A 26,334-nucleotide genomic window follows, 5' to 3' on the forward strand; every position below is an offset into this window, starting at 1 on the left:
ATGTCTCGTGCAGTAATAAGGTGAAAAATGAAAGTGAATGTTGGCCCATATTAACTTAATAAGATGGAAGCCCATTTCACATGAACCTTGATTGTCCAGAAAATTATCTCAGTATTGAATATGGTCACCGCGGCTCTCCAAGGTGGAAAATTCCAAAGGAGTCACTGTAAGTGAAGACATTTCTCTTGTGCCCTCCCTCCCTTATCCACCCATTACCACCTTCCTGTGTAACTGTGCTTCTCCCCCTGCCTCTCCCCACCCCCACCACCATTTTGTTCAGGCATCTCCCTACATTTTTCTTCAACCGTGATGAAGGGCTCATGCCCGAAATGTTGGCTATGTATCTTTATCTTTGCTGCATTAAGTACACTGTGCAACCTCCTGAGTTGCTCCTGCTTTGTGTTTTCTCTTCAACCACTCCATCTGTAGACTTTCAAGATATTTCTTTCCATCTTTTTCTTCAATGGTGGCCCTTATTTTAAACTTGTGCCCCATGATTCAAGGTTCTCTTGGCCTCTCGCTATCATGTGTCTTTCAGAAAGATTTCTACTCATCCTTCTAAATTCCAACTCTGCGTAACCTTTCCTCAAATAAGAATGCCTCTGTCTCAGGAATCAACCTAGTGATGTCTCTTTAAAATTCATCCAATACTAGTTTATCCTATGTTAGATAAAAAGACCAAAACTGTACTTATTGGGCTCAATGGCCAAATTCTGTGTCACATGAAATCAGTTAGTCGACGAGAAAAGTTGGGAATTTTGTTCTCAGAGAAGAGAATGGAAGTGTTCATAGATGGTCTGGCTTGGATAAATAGGGAGAAACTAAATCCACAGGAGTTGGCAACTGGAGATAAGTGGTGACTGATGTAGATAGACTTTACCACTGAGGGTAGGTGAGATACAATATAGAGGACATGGGTTAAAAGTGAAAGGGGCAGGGGAGCTGGTAGGACTTCGAAGTTGTCTCCTCGTTCTCAGTATTTCAGGGGGTGTGAGATCCTGTTATTCCTATTGAGAAAAGCCCTGGGGAGGCAAATCACTTCTGCATTTTGACATGTCGCAGGTATGGCTGCCACACTTCATTAGATGTGTCATATCTCCCTCTTAAGTTAAAAGTAATTTTCCCTAGGGGAACACAACTCTGCATCTCCGTGTTCCATCTTGCTCAGATTTCCAGGTAACTATTATGCATTTCCTGGCCACTGCCTAGGTGACCTCCACGAATTGAATTTGATGTTTAGACAATCTTGGACTCGCGTACATAATATCTCCCAGCAGAGACAAGGCTGGGCCCTGTGGATACTCCACCCCTGTGATTCTTTTACAAAATGTCCCCTAATTCTACCCAGAAGGGTCTCACCTTGGCGCATAGCCACGTTGAATGCACAGAAGTTCCTGTCTCTACGCCACATCTAAAACACAAATCTAAGGTATCTGGCTTAACCTTCTGCAATTTTTGCACTGTAAAGTATAGCTGGTGCAAAAAATTGTATTGCACCAGCTTATATCTGGCGTTAATAACCAGCTTTATGCTGTCCCAGCAGAAGTCGGATCAGCATCGCTCAGGAATTGTAGTTCCTAAATCTGACTCCCATCTTTGCCTTGCTTTATGGAGACCTAGTTTCAGGCTCACATTTTGGAACAGGAGATACATAACAGAGATAAATTTACATGTGATCCCCCTTTGAAATAGAACATCCATATTACTACACAGAGGCAGGGCCATAAATAGACCTATTTTTTTCCCATCGTGCATTTGCATTTTTATTTTTATGCTTTTACCTGGGTTGAAGTGGGAGGGAGAGTGAAGGATGGGGGGTGGGGGTGGGGAAAGAAAAAACGCAAGAGTCGACAAACAATAATCTGTAAAAGGGAAGGATTGTTTCCCTATAACACCTGGCTAATATGAGTCTGTAAAACTATAAATAAAATTTTAAAAAAGAATGACAGGGGAAAAGTTTTGGAGAAACTTCTTTACACAGAGAGTGGTGGGAGTGTGGAACGAGAGTGGTGAATGTGGGCTCAATTTTAACATTTAAGAAGAATTTGGACAGGTACATGGATGGGAGGGGTATGGTCAGGGTGCAGGTCAGTGGGACAAGAAAGAATAATAGTCCGGCATGGACGAGAAGGGCTGAAGGTTCTTCTCTTAGTGCTGTAATGTTCTATGGTTCTGCGATTGGGAGGTGATATGAGGAAACAGCGAACTGAAGTCTGAAATGCACTACCTCAAGATGGAGTCAGATACAATCCTTGCATTAAAAAATAATGGGTAAACACATTGAAAATGCATTTACAGGTCCCTGGGGAAATGTTTACCAGGGAGACACCATTGACAGGAGCAGTGGCCTTTTACGTTCTCCCAGTGCTTGATTCTCCACTTTCAATGACAAAATATTTGGGACAGAAAGAGGATTGATAGTTCTTTGATTTTTTTTTAATGCGACAAGCTTTGCACAGAAATTCTGAACCATATTTACAATGCTTCATTTAGGAGTTTGGATTGAATCTGAATCTTGTTTGCAAAATATTGAAAATGTGTTTAGAAGATATATGTGAGATTGTAAAAATTCTACAAGGGAAGACTGATTTGCATTTGTACAGCAATATTCTCAATCTCTGGAATCCCTGATTGTGATCTGCAGTTGGTAAAATACATTCAAATTTAAATATTCAGGTTTAATCACACACGAAGTTTCAACAACTATAAGCTAAATACTTTTTTAACACTGACCAAGGAATGGAGAGTTTCTGGTGTTCCTCAAAGTTGTGGCACAGAATCTCTTACATTGAGAGGACAAATATGATCACGGGTTAAAATCTCTTTACAAAGTCAGCACCTTGGATAACACAACTCTCCCAGCTTCATCAAGTGATGTAAAGATAGAGCATGGAAACAGGTCCTTCGTCTCATCGAGACTATGATGACCATTAACTATGCATTTATATTAATCCTACACTTTCATTCTCTCTGCATTTTCATCAGATTCTACCACGTTCTTAAACCAGTGGCAATTTTTAGTAGCCAATTAACCAAATAACCGGCATATCTTTGGGATATTGGAGGAAACTGGAGTGGTCATGGAGAGAATGTGTGAACTCCACTCTCGACTAGTTACACCACCGTGTCATCTTTCCACTTTAGATGTGGTGCCTCTACATTGAGGGCAGGCTTTATGCCCAAGGCTTTCTGACTCAAAGGTAAGAGCACTGCTGCAAACCAAGGCAGACAACTTAATCCATTGATCTTTGCTAAAGAAGGAAGTGAATGCAGCTCACAACACAACATAAACATCTCCTGCTTACCAAGGAAAGGGACAGGCTGAACTTGAACTGGAGGGGGACCAATATCCTGGCGGATAGGTTTTGTAGAGCTGTCGGGGAGGGTTTAAACTAGTTTGGCGGGAGGCTGGGAATCAGAATGGGAGTGCAGAGATTAGGGTAGAAGAACACCTAGATTTGAAGGGAGAGATGAACCAGAATATTAAAGTTAATAAGGGGGGTGGGGTGGGATGGGGTGGTAAAAGTAGATGCTCATCAAAGGAGTGTATGTGGGGGACATTCTCTCAACTGTATATATTTCAGTGCAAGGAGCATGGTAAGTAAGAAAGGTGGATGAGTTTAGAAAATGGATGCTGTCCCAGCAGAAGTCGGATCAGCATCACTCAGCAATTGTAGTTCCTAAATCTGACTCCCATCTTTGCCTTGCTTTATGGAGACCTGGTTTTGGGCTCACATTTTGGAACAGGAGATACATAACAGAGATAAATTTACATGTGATCCCCCTTCGAAATAGAACCTCCATATTACTACACAGTGGCAGGGCCATAGATGGAACTAATTTTTTTTTCCCCCTCATGCTTTTGCATTTTTATTTTTATGCTTTTACCTGGGCTGAAGTGGGAGGGAGGGATTCTGACACATGGAAGCATGATATTGGCAGCTAAATATTCCAGGATTCCGTTGTGTTAGTCATGATAGAACAGGGGGAATAAAAGGTGGAGGAGTCGCATGGCTTGTTAGAGAAAACATTAGAGCACTGCTATGGCAGGATAGATTGGAGGCCTCATCCAGTGAGGCTATTTGAGTGGAATTGAGGAATCCGCAAGGCATGAAAACACTAATGGGGGTGCATTATAGATGGGCTGAGGGAATTAGAGGAGCAAATTTGTAAAGAGATAGCTTATATGTGTAATAAACATAAGATGGTGATTATAGGAGATTTTAACTTTCCACACATACTGTAAAAGGCCTGGATGGGTTAGAGTTTGTCAAATGTGCTCAGGAATGTTTTCTAAGAACCGACTAGAGAGAGGGCAGTATTGGATCGCGTATTAGGGAACAAGATAGGTCAGGTGACAGAGGTTTGTGTTGGGAACACTTTGGGTCTATTAATTTTAGGTCAATTATGGAGAAGGATAAAGCTGGGCCTAAGGTTAAGATTCTTGATTGGAATAAGGCAAATTTCGAAGAGATGCAAAAGGATTTAGAGGGTGTGGATTGGGATCATTTATTTTCAGGGAAGGATGGAACAGATAAATGGAAGATATTCAAAGGGGAAATTTTGAGAGTAAAGAGTTGGTATGTCCCTGTGAGGATTAAAGGAAAGGTTAGAAAATCTAGGGAGCCTTGGTTTTCAAAGGATATTGGGAATTTGGTTTGAAGGAAGAGGGATGTGTACAACAGGTACAGACAGCAGGGAATAGATGAGCTGATTGAGGAATATAAAGAGTGCAAAAAAAACTTAAGAAAGAAATTAGAAAGGCTAAAAGGAGATATGAACTCCTTTGGCAAGAAAGGTAAAAATAAATCCGAAGGGTTTCTACAGGTACATTAAAAGTAAAAGAATAGTGAGGGATAACATTGGGCCCCTTGAGGATCAGAGGGGTAGGATATGCAAGAAGTCAGAAGAGATGGGGGAAATTTTTAATGTTTTTTTTTATTCAGTATTCATTAAGGAAAGGAACATTGAGCCAGGTGAAGTAAGGAAAATCTGATAGTGAGGTCTTGGATAATATACAGATTAATGAAGAGGTAGTATTGGCTATTTTAAAGAGAATCATAAATCTCTGGGTCGTGGCAGGATATTCCCTAGGATCTTGAGGGAGGTGAGTGTATAAATAGTGGCGGCTCCGGCAGATGTATTTAAATGTCATTGGCTACAGGTGAGGTACCAGAGGATTAGAGGGTAGCTCATGTTATTCCGCTGTTTAAAAAAGGCTCCAAAAGTAAACCTGGTAATTATAGGCCTGTGAGTCTGATGTTAGTGGTGGGTAAATTAATGGAGAGTGTTCATAAAGATAGTATATATAATTATTTGGAAAGATAGGATTGATTAAGAGTAGTCAATATGGTTTTGTGCATCATAGATCATGTTTAACAAATCTTACAGAGTTTTTCGAGGAGGTTATTAAGAAAGTTGACAAGGGGAAGGCTATGGATGTTGTCTATATGGACCCTAGTGAGGCCATTGACAAGGTTCCACATAATAGTTTAGTTAGGAAGGCTCAAGCATTAGGTATTAATGTTGAAGTAGTGAAATGGAATCAACAATAGTTGGATGGGAGATGCCAAAGAGTAGAGGTGGAAATTGTTTGTCAAATTGGAGGCTGGTGACTAGTGGAGTACCTCAGGGATTGGTTTTGGGTCCATTATTGTTTGTCTAGATGATAGGGTGGTAAATTGGATTAGTAAGTATGCAGATGAAGCAAAGATTGGTGGTGTTGTGGACAGTGAAGAAGGCGATCAAAGCTTGCAGTGGGATATAGGACAGTTAGAAGGGTGGGCTGAAAGATGGCAGATGGAGTTTAATACTGACAAATGTGAGGTGCTACATTTTGGTAGAACTAATCAGCATAGGTCATACACATTAAATGATAGACAATTGAGGAGTGTACTACATAATTCCTTGGAAGTTGAGTCACATGTGGATAGGGTGGTGAAGAAAGCATTTGTATGTTGGCCTTCATAAATCAGAATATTGAATATAAGAGTTGGGATGTCATGTTGAAGTTGTATAAGGCATTGGTGAGACCAAATTTGGAATATTGTATGCAGTTTGGTCGCCAAATTATAGGAAGGATATAAACAGAATAGAGAGAGTGCAGAGGAGGTTTACGAGAATGTTGCTGGGGTTTCAGGATTTGAGTTACAGGGAATTGTTGAGCAGACTGGGACTTTATTGCCTGGGGCGTAGAAGATTGAGCGGTTATTTGATAGAGGTATTTAAAATTATGAAGGGAACAGATAGAGTCAATGTGGACAGGCTTTTTCCACTGAGGGTGGAGGAGATTCAAACTAGAGGGCACGGATTGAGATTGAAGGGAGAAATGTTTAGGGGAAACATGAGAGGGAATTTCTTCTTTCAGAGGGTGGTGGGAGTGTGGAATGAGCTTCTGGCCGAAGTGGTAGAAGCAGGTTCGATTTTAATGTCTAAGGAAAAGTTGGATAGGTACATGGAGATGAGTGGAGGGTAATGCACCAGGCGCGGGTCAATGAGACCAGGTGGGAGTAGGGGTTCAGCATGGACTAGAAGGGCCGAACTGGTCTCTTACTGTGCTGTGATTGTTATATATATTCTTCTTTTGGCTTGGCTTTGCGGACGAAGATTTATGGAGGGGGTAAATGTCCACGTCAGCTGCAGGCTCGATTGTGGCTGACAAGTCCGATGCGGGACAGGCAGATATATATATGGTTATATGAAAGGTAGCAAATATCTCAGGGACGTCCCATTGGAGAGAAGACTTAACAGTGTGAACACCCACCAATATTTTCTTCCCTGCAGCCATCAGACTCCTAAATGATCCCCCTAAGAGTGCTATGGGGTTCATTCAGGAACCTTTCTTGGTGTTAACTACCCATCCTTTTCATTGCAATGCTACACAATATGTTCCATACATGGATGTATGAATGTTAGATATAACCCTCCTCACTACTGGGTATTTTGCAACAAATAAACTTCAAATTTAACAAATAAACAACTTGATTGGAGAATTGAGGTCAAAGATCAGGCATGATATTGGAATGAATTACAACTCCTGATAACCCCACGTAATTGAAATCTAGGCATTTTGAACAATGAGCAGCTAGAGGGACTTAAAGGGTCGGGCAATATCTATGGAGAGAAATGGATAGAGAATGTGTCAGGTCAGGACTTGGCTGTTTGAGATTTGCAGCATTGGAAGTTCTTAGTGCCTTTCTATCCATCAAAGCATCTGGAGCTTGGATAGCAGGTGGTACCTCTACGAGTGTGGTGTCAGGAGCTCAGAGCCAGCAGTTCGGATGGGTGGGCGGTTGGGGTGAGGATCCACGGACGGCCAGGGCCTCGGGGGTTTGGATGGGCAAACGGATGTAGAAAGGATCCACAGATGGGAGTGCAGATGGCTGTGGCGTCAGGAATTTGGATGGGTGGATGGCCAGGGCGAGGATCCGTGGCAGGGTGTTCGGATGAGAAGGTGGCGAGGATCCATGGCTGAGAGCTCGGATGGGCAGGTGGCTGGGGCATCGGGAGCTCTGGTGGGCATACGGCCGGGGCGAAGGTCCACTGCCAGGGCATTGGGAGCTTAGATGGGCAGGCAGTTGGGGCTAAAAATTAGCATGGGGGGGAGTACTCAACATTTTACATGTACATATATGGTAATATTACACCAAATTGCCTTCTACCTGCCGTAAGGCAGCCAGAGGGTTGGTATCGCCCAGTGCCTCTTACAGTATGAGAGAAAGAGAAGCAAAAGGGAACCCTTTCAGAGACACTGGGTGTCCGCAGATTCGCCTCCAGCACAGGCTCCTGTTCAATCTGGCAAGTGAAGTAAATCTGTATAAATCACGAACGTCAAGCCGTGATCATATAGTGCAAAAAGAAAACTCACACAATAAGCAACAAAGGATATTGTGACAGCTCTGAGAATCCCGCCGGCTTGATAATTTGCATTTTGAGAGCTGAAAAATAGTAAGGCATTAGTGTTAGTGAGGTCAAAAGAATCAAAGATTGTAACATTTTCACAAGGCCTGTTGCAGCAGGCCTGACTCACATCCTCTGATTTTAGAGAATGATGCAAGGAAAGAAAATATAATTGATTCAGAACTGTTGAACAGTACAGCACAGGAGCAGGCCCTTCAGCCCATGCGTCTGTGCTGGACATAGTGTCCAAATCAAATTAAAACTTTGCTGCTTGCGCCTGATGCATATACCTCCATCCCCTTCATATTCACACGAAGCTTGGTGAACACTACTATTGTAAATGCTTCCACCGCTGTTCCTGACAGCCCGTTCATGCATCCACCACTCTCAGTAAAAGTCTTGCCCTGCATGTCTCCTAACCCTAACCCTAACTCTCATAAATGTTCTCTAGTTCTCTAGTTTACCCTGGGGGAGAAAAGATTCTGACTATCCACCCTGTGGTGATATGTAATTACACCACTAGGTCACCAGGGGGTCATCCCGGTGACTTTGTATATAAAGCAGTCCAGAGCTACAGTCTAGCCTTCCAGGTTTGATTGCAGAGAGACAAGACCTCTTAGTGTACATATTAGTTTATTAAAGCTGTCTTATACTCACACTGCTGGTGTGGTTATTGTCAGTACAATTTAATAAACTAATATGTACACCACTAAGAGGTCTTGTCTCTCTGCAAGAGGAACCTGGAAGGCAAGACTGTTGCTCTGGACTGCTTTATATACAAGGTCACTGGGATGACCCCTGGTGACCTAGTGGTGTAATTACATATCACCACATCCCCTTTAAATACCTCTAATGATTTTATACACCTCTATCAGGTGTATAAAAGAATGCACTGATTCCACTGGACAAGATTTTTTTTTCAAAATGTTTGCTTCCTGAAATAAAATTGGGAATTATGATAGACAACCTCAAGATGACTACAAAGATCATTTCAGATTTGCTGTATCGTGTAGGAAGTTGGAGAAACATTAAATGAAGTTTTATTGTATTTAGCATGTTGAATCCTAACCTTAACCATAACCCTAACCTTTTATTAAAGATAATAAATGCTATTGTTATGTACACTCACTATTCTATTGCCTGATGATCGTGAGCATCAACATGCATTCAATCTATAATCAATGTAATGCACAGCATCTGTATATGTGAGCTACTTTTATAGCCTGTCAGCATCTATCCTAAGGATGTTCAGGCCTAAGACAACATTTGCATAGCACCTGCACTGAGTGCTTGGACTAACCGAAACACTTGGCTTTGTGGGTGATATGCTAGTGGATGTAAAGTATCACAAAAATAGGTGATAGCTAACATATGATATGTGATAAGAAATTTTAACGTGAATTTTGTGATGACCAACCCAAAATCTATAAAATACACCCCAAAGTGTTCAGGAAGCAGTCTTCATTGTCCAGTGTTCTTATTTCACAGGCTGTTTCCAGGGGCACTGATGTGTTAAAGCAACACAGCACAGGAGAAAATAGACAATCAATGAAATGTGAAAATATTCAGGCAGTCAAGTGGTATTTGTGGTGGAGAAATAAGGTTCAAAGCAGTGACCACACTTTATTCTTTAACATTATATGCTGGACTTTGGTCTTATCTAACACTGGACCCCATGCTTCTGATATGAGGGTAGCGTGATGTTTTTATAGGTGCTGCACAACATAAAGGTAGACATGCCTGGATAACACGCAAAACAAAGCTTTTCACATTAGCTTGATACTTAAAAATCAATTACAATTATATTATAAGCAATGATAGAGACCATGGAATTGAAGCAAAGGAAAATCCCAAATTCATTCAGTCTTTCTTCATTAAACACATTCTCCAGTGAAACACAAAAGGCTGCAGATGCTGTGATTGCAGTAAAAACACACCAAAATGCTAGGGGAGCTCAGCCGGACTTTCAGCGTCCATAAAAAAGAAGCACAGATACAGTATATTGTCGATTGTTCGGGCCTGAGGCCTTCTTCAGGGCATAAGCAGAATGAGCCAGAGGCAGGAAATCTCAGAATTCAGACAATGCCGGCTGGGTGAGGAATCCAGACCCATCAAAAGGTGTTTATTAGATACGATCAGGGGAGAGGTGAGAATTTGACATGTCTGTGCGAAAGGAGACAGGGAAGGGAGAGGCACGGCTGGTGGGAAGATGGGGGGTAGAGGGGGTGTTTAACGAAAGCCTGTGTAGTCGATATTAATGCCATCTGGTTTGTGGGTGCCCAGTCAGAAGATGAAGGGCTGTTCCTCTAAGTTATGGGTAGTCCCAGTCTGGCAGTGCATGAGACCATGGACAGACATGTCAGCAAGGGAATGGGATGGAGAAATGAAATGGGTAGCCAATGGGATATCCACACTATTTCAGAAGAAAGAGCCACAGTGCTCAACATGTTCTTCAATCCAGGTAGCATCTTGGTAAATCTCCTCTCCACTTACTCTATAGCTTCCACATTCTTCCTATAATTGGGAAGCATGAGAAAGAGTGCAGAGGACATCTGGATACCTCAGGTCCAAAATAAACCAACAAGCAGTCCACACTCACCGTGCCATCCCACAAAGTTGTTCATGTTCTGCTTTACAGATTGTGTAGTAAAAAGCCCAAAAATCAGGATGGCAGAAATCCGGATCATCTGAGAATCCGGGCTGCTCGAAAACATTTGGCTGAAATTCGGACTACTGGAAAATCCGGACTTCCCAAAAACGCTCAACGCTCAACTCTTGTGTGCGTGTGTGCATGCATATGTAAGTGCCACAGATGCAGAGTGGCAACAGTGACCACATGGAAGTCGGGGAAATGTAAGAAAAAAAAATTATTTATTTTTTTGTACTTTGTATTTTATATGAAAAATATTTTGTTAATAAACTATCAAAATCTGCTGTTTATTCTCGTTAAATTTGAATTTTAAAAGTATTGCACGAGAATCTGGAAAATTCAAAAATCTGGACTGTCCCAATCCCCGAGCAGTCCAGATTTGAGGACTTTTACTATAATTACAGATTCGTAAATTCATAGAGTCATACATCTATGATTCTACAAGCCCATGGCCCACTCTGTGTATGTTACCTCTCTGCATTTATCCATGTACCAACGCCTTCCACACAATAGCAATTCAAGTTCTTATCTGGACGCAGTAAAAATCCCCATTATCTGGAATTCAAGCAACTGGCAAAAAGTAGCAAAAATTAAATTGGTAAAAATTATAAAAGTTAAATTTGGCAGCCCCCCACACTTCCCCAGCAGTTAATTCACCAATCCATGCAACACCCAATCTCAAGCAACCATAAAATTCACTTATCTGACATCTACCAATCCCCATGGGTGCTGGACACCAGGGATTTTACTGTACTTCTTAAATGTTTTGATACCTGCTTCAATTCTGGGGCTATATTCTAAAATCCCTGGGTGAAAATCTTTTCCTCAGATCCCCTTTTCTTCCTTATCCTAAATCGATAACCCCCCCCCTCAGCTTTCGATATCACTGCTACGCCCCTCGTAACTTTGCATGGCTTAATCATTATCTCGTCCTCCTTCACTCCAAGGAAAATAAAACCAGCATTTATAGCCTCTCCTCACGTGAAAGGCTCTGTCCCATTTTTGCAAATGTAATCTAGCACTTACTAAAATGTTGGTTGAACCATTTCCCAAATTCTTTTCCCTCCAACTCTTCTTCGAGATGTGAGGATAAAAATTCATGTCAACACTGGACACGTCAGCTGAACTCAAAGATTAACAAGAGCCACAACACAGAATTGCTCTGGTCTGTGACAAATGCAGAGATACCCCAAACCCTTGTCTGCAGGAACAAGATCAAGTGGCTGGTAGCATTTTCTGACTTCAAATTCGGATAGGCTTGTCATTTGTAAAACGTAGTGCACAAGATAAATAGCTACAGAAGGTTAATTTAACATGCAAGCAACCGGACAGACTTGAATTATTAAAGCACCCACAGGCAACCTGTCACAAATTGTGTAAAATTGACATAATCTGAGTGCACTGACTGACAGAAAGTTAAGTTATAGACTAGTTACACTACAACAGTGGTTTATTGGACAATGTTCGTCTTGTGAAAAAGCATATATGTGAAGCATATAAATGTCAATAAGTGCCTTTCAAATGATGTGACCTCATATTGGTCCTCAGATGTGTTCTTCTTGCCTGTGACATGAAAGAGCAGTACTTACTGTAATCCTTTATCTGAACATCTCTGAACTCGATTGTGGGCATTTGCTTGCTCTCTGTAGCATTATAGACCTTCTCATTTTTCTCCAGCACAAAATATTCTAAAGAGATAAAACAGAATTATATTTTAGACCATCTTTCATCTATTCCACCCAGCTGATGGTCGACATCATTCTCACCTGGCCTTACTTGCTGCTGTCTCTCTCAAGTGTGCTGTTACTGCAGTTAGACCTGGCTACTCCAATGTGGCCTTGGCCAACTCCCCCTCATTGAAAACACTTAAATCTTGGACCCTCTATTCGGACGCAGAAGGTGTCTGACATGTTTGCGTTCAGAGCATTGAGTACAAGAGTTTGGGGGCCATGTACAAAATGTGGGCAAGACCTCACTTGGGGGTATTTGATGCAATTCTGGTTGCCCAGCAATGGGAAGGTCATTAAGCTGGAGAGGTTACAGAAAATGCTTCACAAGGATGTTTCAGGGACTCGAGGGCTTGGGGTAAAGGAGAGACTAGATAGGCTGGGATTTTTCTCTCTGGGTTGTAGGAAGTTGAAGGCAACCTTCTCAAGGTATAAAATAAATCACAAGGAGAATAAATTTTTATGTAGACATAGAGCATGGTAACAGGCCCTTTTGGCCCATGAGCCCATGCCACCCAATTACACCTAATTCACCTATAACTCCCATACGCTTTTGAAGTGTGGGAGGAAACCAGAGCACCCAGAAAAATTCCAAGCAGACATGTATTATAGGAGATAAATTGTGGCAGGTTTTTTTTAGTGTAAATCACATACAAACACTTCAAAACAGATCTCATTTAAAATGCTGAAGCTCTGCTCAAGCCAGACAGTCCAGGCTCCGAGTGCCTTTGCAAAAACTTTGAAGAGTGCCTATAAGGACTTCACAAGTAGGAGTTAATTGGATATGTTGTGGAGTAATGGATTATTGTTTCGGAAAGCATCAGATGAACGAACTCAGAAGATGAGGCCCGGAGCCGCAGTCTATCTGAGTGTAGTTGGCTGATCTAAGAGAGTCATGTGGTTTTATCTGAGAGAGAGAGAGAGAGAGAGAGAGAGAGAGAGTGAGAGAGAGAGAATCCAGTTCTACAGTTCAGCAGCAGCACTGGGTCTGGAACAGGACAAGCTGGCAAGCTTGTGGAAAAACCCCATTTTGAAGACAGGTTGTGAGCTCTTAGCGCAGCCTGGTCAAAGACCTTGTGGTCCATACAAGAGGAGAGGAGGGCTGGCTGTATAATGTTTCACTTGAAGTAAGAGAAATAGAAAAAGAACTCTGTGGTGACCTGAAGGTTATCATCTGGAAAATCCTGATGGGGAAAGTTTCTTTGGCAAGATACTGAAGTGGCTGATTAAAAGGAATCAGTTGTGGGTGTCCAATGAGCAACAAATCTCTCTCTGAAAACTGAAAAGAACCTTCCTGACCAGTAAACATTTACCTTTCAAGCACCAAAGCCTGGAGACATTCATAAATGTTAAATTCTCTTCACAGTATAAGAATTGCCTGATACCAGTGAACTTGGAGGAATGAGAAGTGAGATTGGACTGTGAATCAAATAATTTTTCAGAACTTACACACACACACACACACACACACACACACACCACACACACACACACACACACACACACACACACACACACACACACACACACTACATACACGTGCACTTTGAATTAGAAGGGGGTTAAGTTAGGTTAATTAAATCAAAGTTTGATCCTGTTTTCATGTTTAAAGATAATTAAAAGCAACGTTTGTTTAAGTAACCATTTGTCTTGGTGAATATCTATTGCTGCTGGGTTTTGGGGTCCTCTGGGCTCATAACAGTAAAAATTCCTTACACTCAGCACTGTATTTGAACCCTGACCACTAGTGCAGTAACAGCGCTATTCTAACTGCAACACTCTTCGAATAGATAAGATGGAGGAGAGGGGAGTATAAAACTAAACAATACAATTGTAATATGAGAGTGGAGAGATTTAAAAGGGGACTTGAGGTGCAAGATTTTCACCCAGTGAGTGGTGGGTGTATGGAATGAGCTACCAGAGGAAGTGGTGGAGGCGGGTACAATTGCAATGTTTAAAATATCTTTTGACAAGGGCATGAACTGAAAACCTTTGGAGGGATATGGGCCAAATTCTGTGAAATGGGACAAGGCCAGATGAGCACACTGGTTGGTATAGACAGTTGGGCTGAAGGGCCTGTTTCCATGCTCTATAACTCTTTAACTCTATGCAGGCAGAATGATGATCACACGGTGAATAAATATAATCTACAAGTAATTTAATTCCTGCTTGCTGCACTTGCTCAGGTAGGTAAAACATGCTAACAATGAACATTAAGTGGATCAGGCAGTATCCCTGGGTAGAAATGGCCGATCAATGTTTTGGGTTCATCATTGATTGCTCAAGATTCCAGCATCTGCAACTCTCTTCACTGGATTAGATTGTTCATCTCCCTCTGGGAATTAATAACAGTATGCTGTAGTACTGATAGAACCATGAAACACTACAGCACTGAAACAAGCCCTTCGACCCATCTAGTCTGTGCCAAATTATTTTTCTGTCTTGTCCCACTGATCTGTACCTGAACCATATCCTCGCCCATATGCCCGTCCAAGTTTTTATAAAATGCCATAATTGAGCCTGCATTTACCAATTCAGCCAGCACTTCATTCCACAGTCAGATTACTGCCTGTGTGCATAAATTCCCCCTAAACTTTTTCCCTTTCACCTTTAACCCATGTCCTCTCGTTTTTATCTCTCCTAACCTCAGTGGAAAAAAAAACTCCTCTTGCATTTATTCTATGTGAACCTATCATAATTTTAAATACCTCTTTCTAATCTCTCCTCATTCTTCTACGGTCCAGGGAATAAAGTCCTAACATGTTTAACTTTCCCGGTAACACAGTTCCTGAAGTCTGGGAAGAATCCTTGTGAATCTCCTCTTTCCTGCAGTTAGGTGATCAAAACTGCAAGCAATGCTCCAAATTTGGGCCCTCCAATGTCTTGTACAACTTTATCGTAACATCCCAACTCCTATACTCAATACTTTGATTTATGAAGTTCACAAGCCAAAAGCTCTCTTTACAACGCTATCTACCTGCGATGCCACTTTTGGGGAATTATGTATCTGCATTCCCAGATCCTTCTGTTCTACTGCAGGTCTTCAGCGCTTATCATAAACTGTGTAATAAAGTACATTTTGATATAGTCATGTGAAGCTCTTCTATTGCAACAGAATAGAGCAGACCCACAAATTTTGTTTGGAGTCCTTGATGTTGAGAAGTACCAAGGTAAAAGCACTGATGTAGCATACCCTGCTCTTACAGCCTTGAGGAGGGGGTGTGGTGGGTAGAGAGGGAGGATCAGAGCAGAGAATCAGGGAAGAATTGGTGCCATCAGAAAGCTGCAGGGGAAACTCTGCCTGCTACTGAAACTCCTCTGAAGTCTGATCTCAACCCAAAGGTTGAAGAAGGTTTTTTGAAGTGCCGGTTCCAACTCATGTTTTAATGCTGCTTTTGTCAAAGCAGAACCAGAGATAGAATCTTATATTATCCCGTGTAGTTGGCGGGGGTTCAAATTATCCCTCCCAAAGCAGTATTTGCAGTTTGAGTCAACAGTTAGAAATGGCTGCATATAAGAATGGTCTCTGAGAATGTTAAAGACACGAATTCCCAAGGATGATTGATTGCAGACTGGAACCAAACCAGCATGAACTAAGGAAAAATGCCACAATGCAAAATCCCCTCAGCCTCCCAAAGCAGTATTAATAAACTGAGGTCAGCTCAATGCACAAGAAGTCCTAAGATCTCAGAGCTGGGAAGTGGCCATCCAGTCGTAATAGGCTAGGAAATACTGGGTCCTTTGTAAGTTATTTTCAATGGCATCCAAAGCCTCAACATCAGCCAAAAGATTGGCTGTTACTATGGCAATAAAGACTCACAAGGGGCCTAGCTTAAGAGAATCAACTTCTTTAGTGATGAGGCTTGGTCTGCAGACTCAAGTACAAAGTCAAGTCTTTGTACAAACTCTCAGGTGCAATCTCTCTCTGAAGATCGAAGCAATGGGTTGGACATTGACAAGGTGGTTTTATCCCACTTGGCATTTTAATGCCCAAACTACATTATAGGCACTGCCCAGGCTCTGCTGGCACTTTGATGAAGGGCTCAAGCCTGAAACGTTAGGTATGTATCTTTGCTGTATAAAGTACCCTGTCTGACCGGCTGAGCTCCTCCTGCATTGTAATTTTCTACATTGCGCAAGTTACGAGTATTTGTACATTATCTTTGCAATTAAGCGTGTGAATAAAAGTAACCGTACCATTCCCAGTGATGCAATTTGGTACGATATTAAGTACTTTCAAGATGTTTTCTTGAAACCAGGCAAAGGCAACATTTATTACCTTGAACAGATAACAGATCTTCTTAATTTAACAGTTTATCATTCCTGTAATTTGGCAACTCGAACTGCACTCAATATTCCAAGCATGACTCAACCTTTTTTCATCGCCGCCACACGTCTTTTTCTCATATTCCATATTTGTGCAGGACTGTTTGAAGACCAGAGGGAAGTGCAGAGTATACAGTGCCGTTCCCCAAGGTCAGTACTGTCATCAAAATGCTGGATATACTGAGTAGGAGAGGCAGCATCAAAGGGAAGAGAAACGTTTTGGACCAAAGAATCTTCATCAGTGCTTTTCCTAATACGACGTAGACTTGAGCGTAAAACTTGGACGCTCAACGTATCAAGAGAAAGATATATACAAACTTCAATAGGTTGGTGGGACTGGGGATAGAAATGGCAGATAAATGCAGAAAAAAAACATCTTGTGTTATATTTTGACAAGAAGAATGAGGAGAAGTATGATAAATGAGGAGAACACAATTGAAACATGAGGTCAAGGAGTTTATGTGCTTAGAGGCAGGGCAGCTTGAGAAAATTATAACAAAAAGTCTAAGGGAGTGTGAGATTTGAAAGCAGAGGGATAGAAGGAAAATTCAGGCTGGATTTTGATATAAAGTTGAGTAGGCCGCATCTGCGACATTTTACCCAGTTCTGGGTGCCACACTTTTGCCAAGTGACGGTGCAAGGTACATCTTAGAGTGACCGCGGGGATGAGGCAATTTAGTCGTGTGAGCAGCAAGGAGAGGCGGCGCTGGGGCAAGTTAGGTAAGCAAAGAAGATGCAACTTCTGATCAGTGCCACGGTCTGTAGGTTAACTTGGCAAGGATATATTGTTCAGGAATTTGTATTGCTCAAGGTGAAGGATGACTACTTACCATGTGTATCACTCGTGCTGTGGACTGTGACTCTTGGAACTCCTGGACCTGAGGAGATGAAGAAAAAGGTTATGTTCTCTACATGTTAGCAAGTCAGATGTGTAACACTGAGGAAAGAATCCTGGAGTCAATTCAGTTCATGATCATAAGACCAAGGTGAAGAAATAGGCCATTCAGCCCATTGAGTCTGCTCTGTCATTTCATCAGCCCCATTGCCTGATCTACTCCTGTGATGACCTGGCATGATGGAGTGTTTTCCCACAGCATCAAGATTAATCTGGTGCTCAGAGCATTCTCAACTTTTCTTTTCCTTCGCATTTAATTTAAATTTATTTAAAATTTAGACATTCAGCATGGTAACAGACCCTTGGAGGCCATGCCTCCCAAATACTCCTATTAACCTACAAGCCCGATATGATTTGAAAGGTGGGAGGAAACTGGAGCATCCGGAGGAAACCCACGCAGAGACGAGAAGAATGTACAAACATCTTACAGTCAGCGCTGGATTTGAACCCGGGTCACAGGTGCTGTATCAGTGTTGCACTAATTGCCACATTAACCGTGCCTCCCGCGGTTTTCCTTGGAACTCTCTCTGTTGAGGCATTGCTTTTAGAAGCCATTAGTCATTCATTCAAGGGAAGTGGACCTCACAGGCAGAACCAGCATTTAAAATTCACTGGCTTCTATTTTGCATGCTCCTTTATACTCACCAGTACTGCGTTTCCCACTCCCTTTAAACTCTCCGAGGCCCAGGAGAATCTACTATACGAATATGCATCACATTAACATTTTTTTTAAAGTTTTTTATTTTTCACACCATAAATCACATTAGCCATGATATACACTTTTTCTTTTTCACACATATACAGTGACTTTTTCTCCCCCCCCTCCCTCCTCCCAAGCCACCCCCCCACCCCCCCCCTCTCATCCATTTTAGGTATACAATCTAGGTTGCATTAAACCAGTCAGACAATGTTGTCATTCAACAAAAATACACCAGAAATTCTACTGAGTCCATTCTTTCCTTTCCTTCTCCTTCCATCAACTTAGGTAATGTTTGTCCCCGGTAGGTTTTCGCTATTGTATTTAATGTAAGGCTCCCATACTTGTTTGAATATTTCAATATTATTTCTTAAACTATATGTTATTTTTTCTAATGGAATACATTTATTCATTTCTATATTCCATTGTTGTATTTTCAAATTATCTTCCAATTTCCAGGTTGACATAATACATTTTTTTGCTACGGCTAGGGCTATCTTAACAAATCATTTTTGTGCATCCTCCAAATCAATTCCAAATTCTTTGTTTTTTATGTTGCTTAGGAGAAAGATCTCTGGATTCTTTGGTATATTGTTTTCTGTTATTTTATTTAATATCTGATTGAGATCATCCCAAAATTTTTCTACTCTCTCACATGTCCAGATTGCATGAATTGTTGTTCCCATTTCTTTTTTACATCGAAAACATCTATCAGATACTGTTGGGTCCCATTTATTTAACTTTTGCGGTGTAATGTATAGTCTGTGTAACCAATTATATTGTATCATACGTAGCCTCGTATTTATTGTATTTCTCATTGTTCCAGAACATAATTTCTCCCATGTTTCCTTTTTTATCTTTATATTTAAATCTTGTTCCCATTTTTGTTTAGTTTTACCATTTGTTTCCTCATTCTCCTTTTCTTGCAGTTTAATATACATATTTGTTATAAATCTTTTGATTAACATTGTATCTGTAATCACATATTCAAGGTTACTTCCCTCTGGTAAACTCAAATTGCTTCCTAATTTATCTTTCAAGTAGGATCTCAGTTGGTAATATGCCAGCGCTGTATCTCCAGTTATATTGTACTTATCTCTCATTTGTTCAAAGGATAAGAATCTACTTCCTGAAAAACAATTTTCTATTCTTTTAATCCCTTTTTTTTCCCATTCTCTAAAGGAAAGGTTATCTATTGTAAAAGGGAGTAGCTTATTTTGCGTCAATATTAGTTTTGGTAATTGATAATTTGTTTTATTTCTTTCTACATGAATCTTCTTCCAAATATTGAGGAGATGATGTAATACTGGAGAAGTTCTATGTTGTACCAATTTTTCATCCCATTTATATAATATGTGTTCAGGTATCTTTTCCCCTATTTTATCTAATTCTAATCTTGTCCAGTCTGGTTTTTCCCTTGTTTGATAAAAATCTGATAGGTATCTTAATTGTGCGGCTCTATAATAATTTTTGAAGTTTGGCAATTGTAAGCCTCCTTGTTTATACCATTCTGTTAATTTATCTAGTGCTATCCTCGGTTTCCCCCCTCTCCATAAAAATTTCCTTATTATTTTCTTTAACTCTTTGAAGAATTTTTCTGTCAGTTGTATTGGCAATGCCTGAAATAAGTATAATATCCTTGGAAAAATGTTCATTTTAATACAGTTTATCCTTCCTATCAGTGTTAGTGGTAGATCTTTCCAATGCTCTAAATCGTCCTGTAATTTTTTCATTAGTGGATTGTAATTGAGTTTATATAATTGGCCTAGATTTTTGTTTATTTGTACACCTAGGTATCTTATTGCCTGCATTTGCCATCTGAATGGAGATTCCTTCTTAAATTTTGAGAAATCTGCATTATTCATAGGCATTGCTTCACTTTTATTTACGTTTATCTTATAACCCGACACTTCTCCATATTCCTTCAATTTCTTATATAATTCTTTTATTGATAGTTCTGGTTCTGTTAAGTACACTATAACATCAGCCGCAAATAGACTGATTTTATATTCCCTGTCTTTTATTTTTATTCCTTTTATATTATTATCTATTCTTATCAATTCTGCTAGTGGTTCTATAGCTAGCGCAAACAATAAAGGTGATAGTGGGCATTCCTGCCGCGTTGACCTGCTTAAGTTAAATTGCTTTGATACATGTCCATTTACTGTCACTTTCGCTAACAGTCCCTTATATAATGCTTTAATCCAATTAATATACTTCTCCGGTAAACTGAATTTTTGCAATACTTTGAACAAATAATTCCATTCTACTCTGTCAAAGGCCTTCTCTGCGTCTAAAGCAACTGCTACTGTAGGTGCTTTATTTCCTTCTACTGCATGAATTAAGTTAATAAATTTACAAATATTGTCTGTTGTGCGTCTTTTTTTGATAAATCCAGTTTGGTCTAAATTTACCATTTTCGGTACCTGTTCTGCTAATCTGTTTGCTAATAGTTTAGCTATTATCTTATAATCTGTGTTTAGCAAAGATATTGGTCTATATGATGCTGGTGAGAGTGAATCTTTCCCTTGTTTTAGGAGGGGCGGTATTAATAAGTCTTTAAATGTTTTGTAGAATTCTATTGGAAATCCATCCTCTCCTGGTGTCTTATTATTTGGTAATTTTTTTTATTATCTTTTGTATTTCTACTGTTCCAAATGGTTCTGTTAATTTATTTTGTTCCTCTATTTGTAGTTTTGGTAGTTCAATTTTAGTCAAAAATTCATCTATTTTCCCTTCTTTCCCTTCATTTTCAGTTCGGTATAATTGGTCATAGAATTCTCTAAAGTTTTCCTTAATTTCTTTTGGATTATATGTAATTTGTTTGTCTTTTTTCCTTGATGCCAATACCATTTTCTTAGCTTGCTCTGTCTTAAGCTGCCATGCTAGGATTTTGTGCGTTTTTTCACCTAGTTCATAATATTTCTGTTTTGTCTTCATTATATTCTTCTCTTTTCTCTTCTTTAGGAGTTCAAAACTTATATCTGGATAAATGAAGATTTTTTGCCCTTTATACTCCAGTGGTTTGTTGCCCTCTCTTACTTTTTCCATTGTCTTCTCCAGTACCTTTTCTCTTGTAGTATATCTTACGAATTTTACTACAATAGATCTTGGTTTTTGTTGTGGTTGCGGTTTAGAGGCCAATACTCTATGTGCCCTTTCTATTTCCATTTCTTGCTGTAGTTCTGGACATCCTAGGGTCTTAGGGCTCCACTCTTTTATAAACTCCCTCATATTCTTGCCTTCTTCATCTTCCTTAAGGCCCACTATCTTTATGCTATTTCTTCTGTTATAATTTTCCATTGTATCTATTTTTTGAGCTAGTAGTTCTTGTGTCTCTTTAGTTTTTTTATTAGATTCCTCCAATTTCTTTTTTAAGTCTTCTACCTCCATTTCTGCTGCTACTGCCCGCTCTTCCATCTTGTCCATTTTCTTCCCCATTTCTGTTAAGGTCATCTCTATTTTATTCATTTTCTCTTCTGTGTTGTTTATTCTTTTTCTTAAATCATTAAATTCCTGTGTTTGCCATTCTTTAAATGACTCCATGTATCCTTTAATAAGAGAAAGTACCTTCTTTATCTTGCCTTTCTTTTCTTCTTCTATTTCACTGTACTCTTCCTCTTCCTCTTCTTCTTCCTCTGGGTTGGCCATCTGTTGTTTCTTTGTTGCCCTTTCCTTCTCTTCTTTCTTGTTTCCATTGTCTTCTGTGGTCTCTTCTTGCTGCAGGTGTTCTGCAGCTGTCGTTGCCGGCTGTGGAGATCGACTCCCCAGCTGGTCCCCCCTCCCGTCGGTGCGCGGTTGCGCACTTTTACTCGGCTCTGAGAGCCATTTTTGTAGTCCATTATTTACCGACCTGAGGGAGCGGATTTCTCTCTCCGCAGCGGGCCTCTTCGGACAGGTAAGGCCTTCACCTTTTTCCTCCGTTGTCTTCTCTTCCTCTCTTCTTACCGTTGCTTTCGATTTTTCTTTTTTTGTCGCCATCTTCTTTCCACCTTTATACTCACTTTTCTGTAACTTTTATTTCTGTGCCTTTGTGTTTTCCTTTGTTTTTCCCGACTTTTCTGGAGAGGGCTGGAGTTCACCGTCCGGCCACTACTCCATCACGTGACTCCTCCCCATTATATTCTTCTCTACCTTATATGTTTGTAATGTTTCATATTTTATTTTTTTATCCGCCAATTCTCTTCTTTTAGTTGTATCTTCCTTCATTGCTAATTTTTTTTCTATGTTTACTATTTCCCTTTCCAACTGCTCTGTTTCCTGATTATAGTCCTTCTTCATCTTGGTTACATAACTTATTATTTGCCCTCTAATGAACGCTTTCATTGCATCCCATAGTATAAACTTATCTTCCACTGATTCCGTATTTACTTCAAAATACATTTTTAATTGTTTTTCAATAAATTCTCTAAAATCCTGTCTTTTAAGTAGCATGGGGTTTAATCTCCATCTATACATTCTTGCAGGGATGTCCTCTAGCTTTACTGTCAATATTAAGGGTGAATGGTCCGATAGCATTCTCGCTTTATATTCTGTTTTCCTTACTCTATCCTGCATACTAGCTGATAACAAAAATAGGTCTATTCTTGAGTATGTTTTATGTCTAGCCGAGTAGTATGAGTATTCCTTTTCTTTTGGGTTTTGTTTCCTCCATATATCCAAAAGTTTCATTTCTTGCATTGATTTAATTATAAATTTGGTTACTTTGTTCTTCCTGTTAATTTTTTTCCCCGTTTTATCCATATTTGGATCCAAATTCAGGTTGAAATCCCCTCCTATTAGTATGTTCCCTTGCGTATTAGCTACCTTCAAAAAGATATCTTGCATAAACTTTTGATCTTCTTCGTTAGGTGAATATACATTAAGTAGATTCCAAAACTCCGAATATATCTGACATTTTATCATAACATATCTCCCTGCTGGATCTATTATTTCCTCTTCTATTTTAAATGGCACATTTTTACTAATTAATATAGCCACTCCTCTTGCTTTTGAATTATACGATGCTGCTGTTACATGTCCTACCCAATCTCTCTTTAATTTCTTGTGCTCCAATTCAGTTAAGTGTGTTTCTTGGACAAATGCTATATCAATTTTTTCCTTTTTCAGTAAATTTAGTAGTTTCTTCCTTTTAATTTGGTTATGTATTCCATTAATATTTAAAGTCATATAGTTCAGCGTAGCCATTTTATATTTTGTTTATCTTCTCTTTCCGTTTTCCATCATTACCTTTCCTCCTTTTCCATTTCTGTTTTCTTATTTTCAACTCTTTATAAGACAACATTCCTACAACATCCAACATTTTCCTTATTCTCCTATTTATATCTTCTTTATCCCCAATCTCCCCTTCCCCTCCTGAGTTGTCCTTTATCCCTTGTCGGACAACCACATCTCCCCTCTCCATTTGGGTTTGCGAATCCACTCGCAAGAGTCAACTGATTTTGCAGTGACCGCTATTTCCCCCCACCCAGCCCCCCCCAGAAAAGATTTCACTTTTCATATGTCACAAAGGTCACTCTTTTAATTCCCTCCTTATTCTCTCTATTCCATTACCTTCCCTTATTCATTCTTGTCTATACTATCTATATTTTCCTCTAAGTACAGATACATTCACGTATGCACATTGTCTCTATTCACTCTTATACCTCTTTACCCGCATACATATCAATCGTGATCATTTTTACTCTCATTACCCGTCTTCATCCCTCAGTCTATTTTTGTCTTTACCCACATACATATCAATCGTGATCATTTTTACTCTCATTACCCGTCTTCATCCCTCAGTCTATTTTTGTAATTGTTCTGCAAATTTTCGTGCTTCTTCTGGATCCGAGAATAGTCTGTTTTGTTGTCCTGGAATAAATATTTTCAATACCGCTGGATGCTTTAGTATAAATTTATACTCTTTCTTCCATAAAATCGCCTTTGCTGTATTGAACTCTTTTCTCTTCTTTAGGAGTTCAAAACTTATATCTGGATAAATGAAGATTTTTTGCCCTTTATACTCCAGTGGTTTGTTGCCCTCTCTTACTTTTTCCATTGTCTTCTCCAATACCTTTTCTCTTGTAGTATATCTTAGGAATTTTACTAAAATAGATCTTGGTTTTTGTTGTGGTTGTGGTTTAGAGGCCAATGCTCTATGTGCCCTTTCTATTTCCATTTCTTGCTGTAGTTCTGGACATCCTAGGGTCTTAGGGATCCAATCTTTTATAAACTCCCTCATATTCTTGCCTTCTTCATCTTCCTTAAGGCCCACTATCTTTATGTTATTTCTTCTGTTATAATTTTCCATTATATCTATTTTTTGAGCTAGTAGTTCTTGTGTCTCTTTAGTTTTTTTATTAGATTCCTCCAATTTCTTTTTTAAGTCTTCTACCTCCATTTCTGCTGCTACTGCCCGCTCTTCCATCTTGTCCATTTTCTTTCCCATTTCTGTTAAGGTCATATCTATTTTATTTACTTTCTCTTCTGTGTTGTTTATTCTTCTTCTTAAATCATTAAATTCCTGTGTTTGCCATTCTTTAAATGACTCCATGTATCCTCTAACAAGAGAAAGTATATCCTTTACCTTGCCTTTCCCTTCTTCTATTTCCCTGTACTCTTCCTCTTCTTCTTCCTCTGGGTTGGCCATCTGTTGTTTCTTTGTTGCCCTTTTCTTCTCTTCTTTCTTGTTTTCATTGTCTTCTGTGGTCTCTTCTTGCTGCAGGTGTTCTGCAGCTGTCGTTGCCGGCTGTGGAGATCGACTCCCCAACTGGTCCTGTCTCCCGTCGGTGTGTTTTTTTTCATGCGCGGTTGCGCACTTTTACTCGGCTCTGCGAGCCACTTTTGTAGTCCTATTTCTACCGACCTGAGGAAACGGGCTTCTCTCTCCACAGCGGGCCTCTTCGGACAGGTAAGGCCTTCTCCTTCTTCCTCCATTGTCTTCTCTTCCTCTCTTCTTACCGTTGATTTTGATTTTTCTTTTTTTGTCGCCATCTTCTTTCCACCTTTATACTCACTTTTCTTTAACTTTTTTTTCTGTGCCTTTGTATTTTCTCTTATTTTTCCCGACTTTTCTGGAGAGGGCTGGAGTTCACCGTCCGGCCACTACTCCATCACGTGACTCCTCCACATTAAAAAAAATTGATGTGGATTGGAAATGCGTAGAGTAATACGAGAAAGAATTAATAGTACAGAAACTCCTCTGATTCACTACCAAAATCTGCATTTTAAACTTTAAATTAAAAAAATATATATTTACAGCATTGTAGATGCCGATTCCAGCCATTTGTATTGCCCAATAACTCCCAAATTAACCTACCACTCCATACATTTTGTAAGGTGGGAGGAAAGTTGAGCACCTGGGGGAAACCCACACTAACGCAGGGAGAACGTACAAACTTCTTACAAAGGCGTGAGATATGAACCCAGGTCACTGTTACTGTACAAGCGTTATGCTAAACATTACACTAACTGCACTGCCCCTACGCTAACAATGTTGTGTCATTATCAGCTTAGCGCACAAGGTCACCTTATCTCCCGCATACGGTAGTAAGACTCCAATGCGAACCTCATGATTAACTGATTGAAGGACACTGTTGCCAAATAGGATCCTATCTTCTGTACAATATAAGCCAGTTGACCATCCAGACACCGGTTTTGATTTATGCTTGCCTGTTCCATAAATCTTCCTGTTATTAATGCCAATTTAATCTTAGTTGTTGATTTAATAATAACAATTCTCAAGCTTTTCCAGAACAAAACAATTTGCTTATACCAGCTTGTTATTAATAAATCTTGCTGCCCTGATCAGGGAAGATATAATCAATAACAGACTGGCTCTCTTTATCCAAGTTTGTTAAAGTTTATTTTTATCTCATTATATGCATTATCCTTCAGAAATAAATTACTTTAGATAATTTATCTCAACATATATCTGGTCTGTGGAAAAGAATGGCCATGGGAGACTGTAGAAGGAGGAGGAAAATACTGAAAAACTCCTCAATGCCACATTACAGGCAAAATCCTTCCTGCCATTGAGAAAATCTACAGGGAACGCAGCCGTTGGAGAGCAGCAGAAATCACCAAGGATCTACACCTCCCATCGCACATTCTGTTCATACTGCTACCGTCAGGAAAGAGGCCTAGGTGCCACAAGACT

The 26,334-nt window shown here is 40.0% G+C and overlaps 1 protein-coding gene across 4 annotated transcripts in view; it reads right to left on the bottom strand.

The window, feature by feature from the left end:
* Nucleotides 1–26,334, bottom strand: part of dpp6a (dipeptidyl-peptidase 6a) — an 810,473-nt gene that overhangs the window by 36,069 nt on the left and 748,070 nt on the right. For all 4 annotated transcript variants that reach the window (XM_069914792.1, XM_069914791.1, XM_069914794.1 and 1 more), the window contains exons 17-19: nucleotides 17,433–17,480; nucleotides 12,139–12,237; nucleotides 7,868–7,937 (exon numbers count right to left, since the gene is read on the bottom strand). In XM_069914792.1, coding sequence (XP_069770893.1) covers nucleotides 7,868–7,937; nucleotides 12,139–12,237; nucleotides 17,433–17,480 — 217 coding nt within the window. The remainder of the gene's footprint in view (nucleotides 1–7,867; nucleotides 7,938–12,138; nucleotides 12,238–17,432; nucleotides 17,481–26,334) is intronic.

The sequence above is a fragment of the Narcine bancroftii genome, chromosome 1 (genome assembly GCF_036971445.1).
Source record: "Narcine bancroftii isolate sNarBan1 chromosome 1, sNarBan1.hap1, whole genome shotgun sequence".
Lineage (NCBI taxonomy): Eukaryota > Metazoa > Chordata > Chondrichthyes > Torpediniformes > Narcinidae > Narcine > Narcine bancroftii.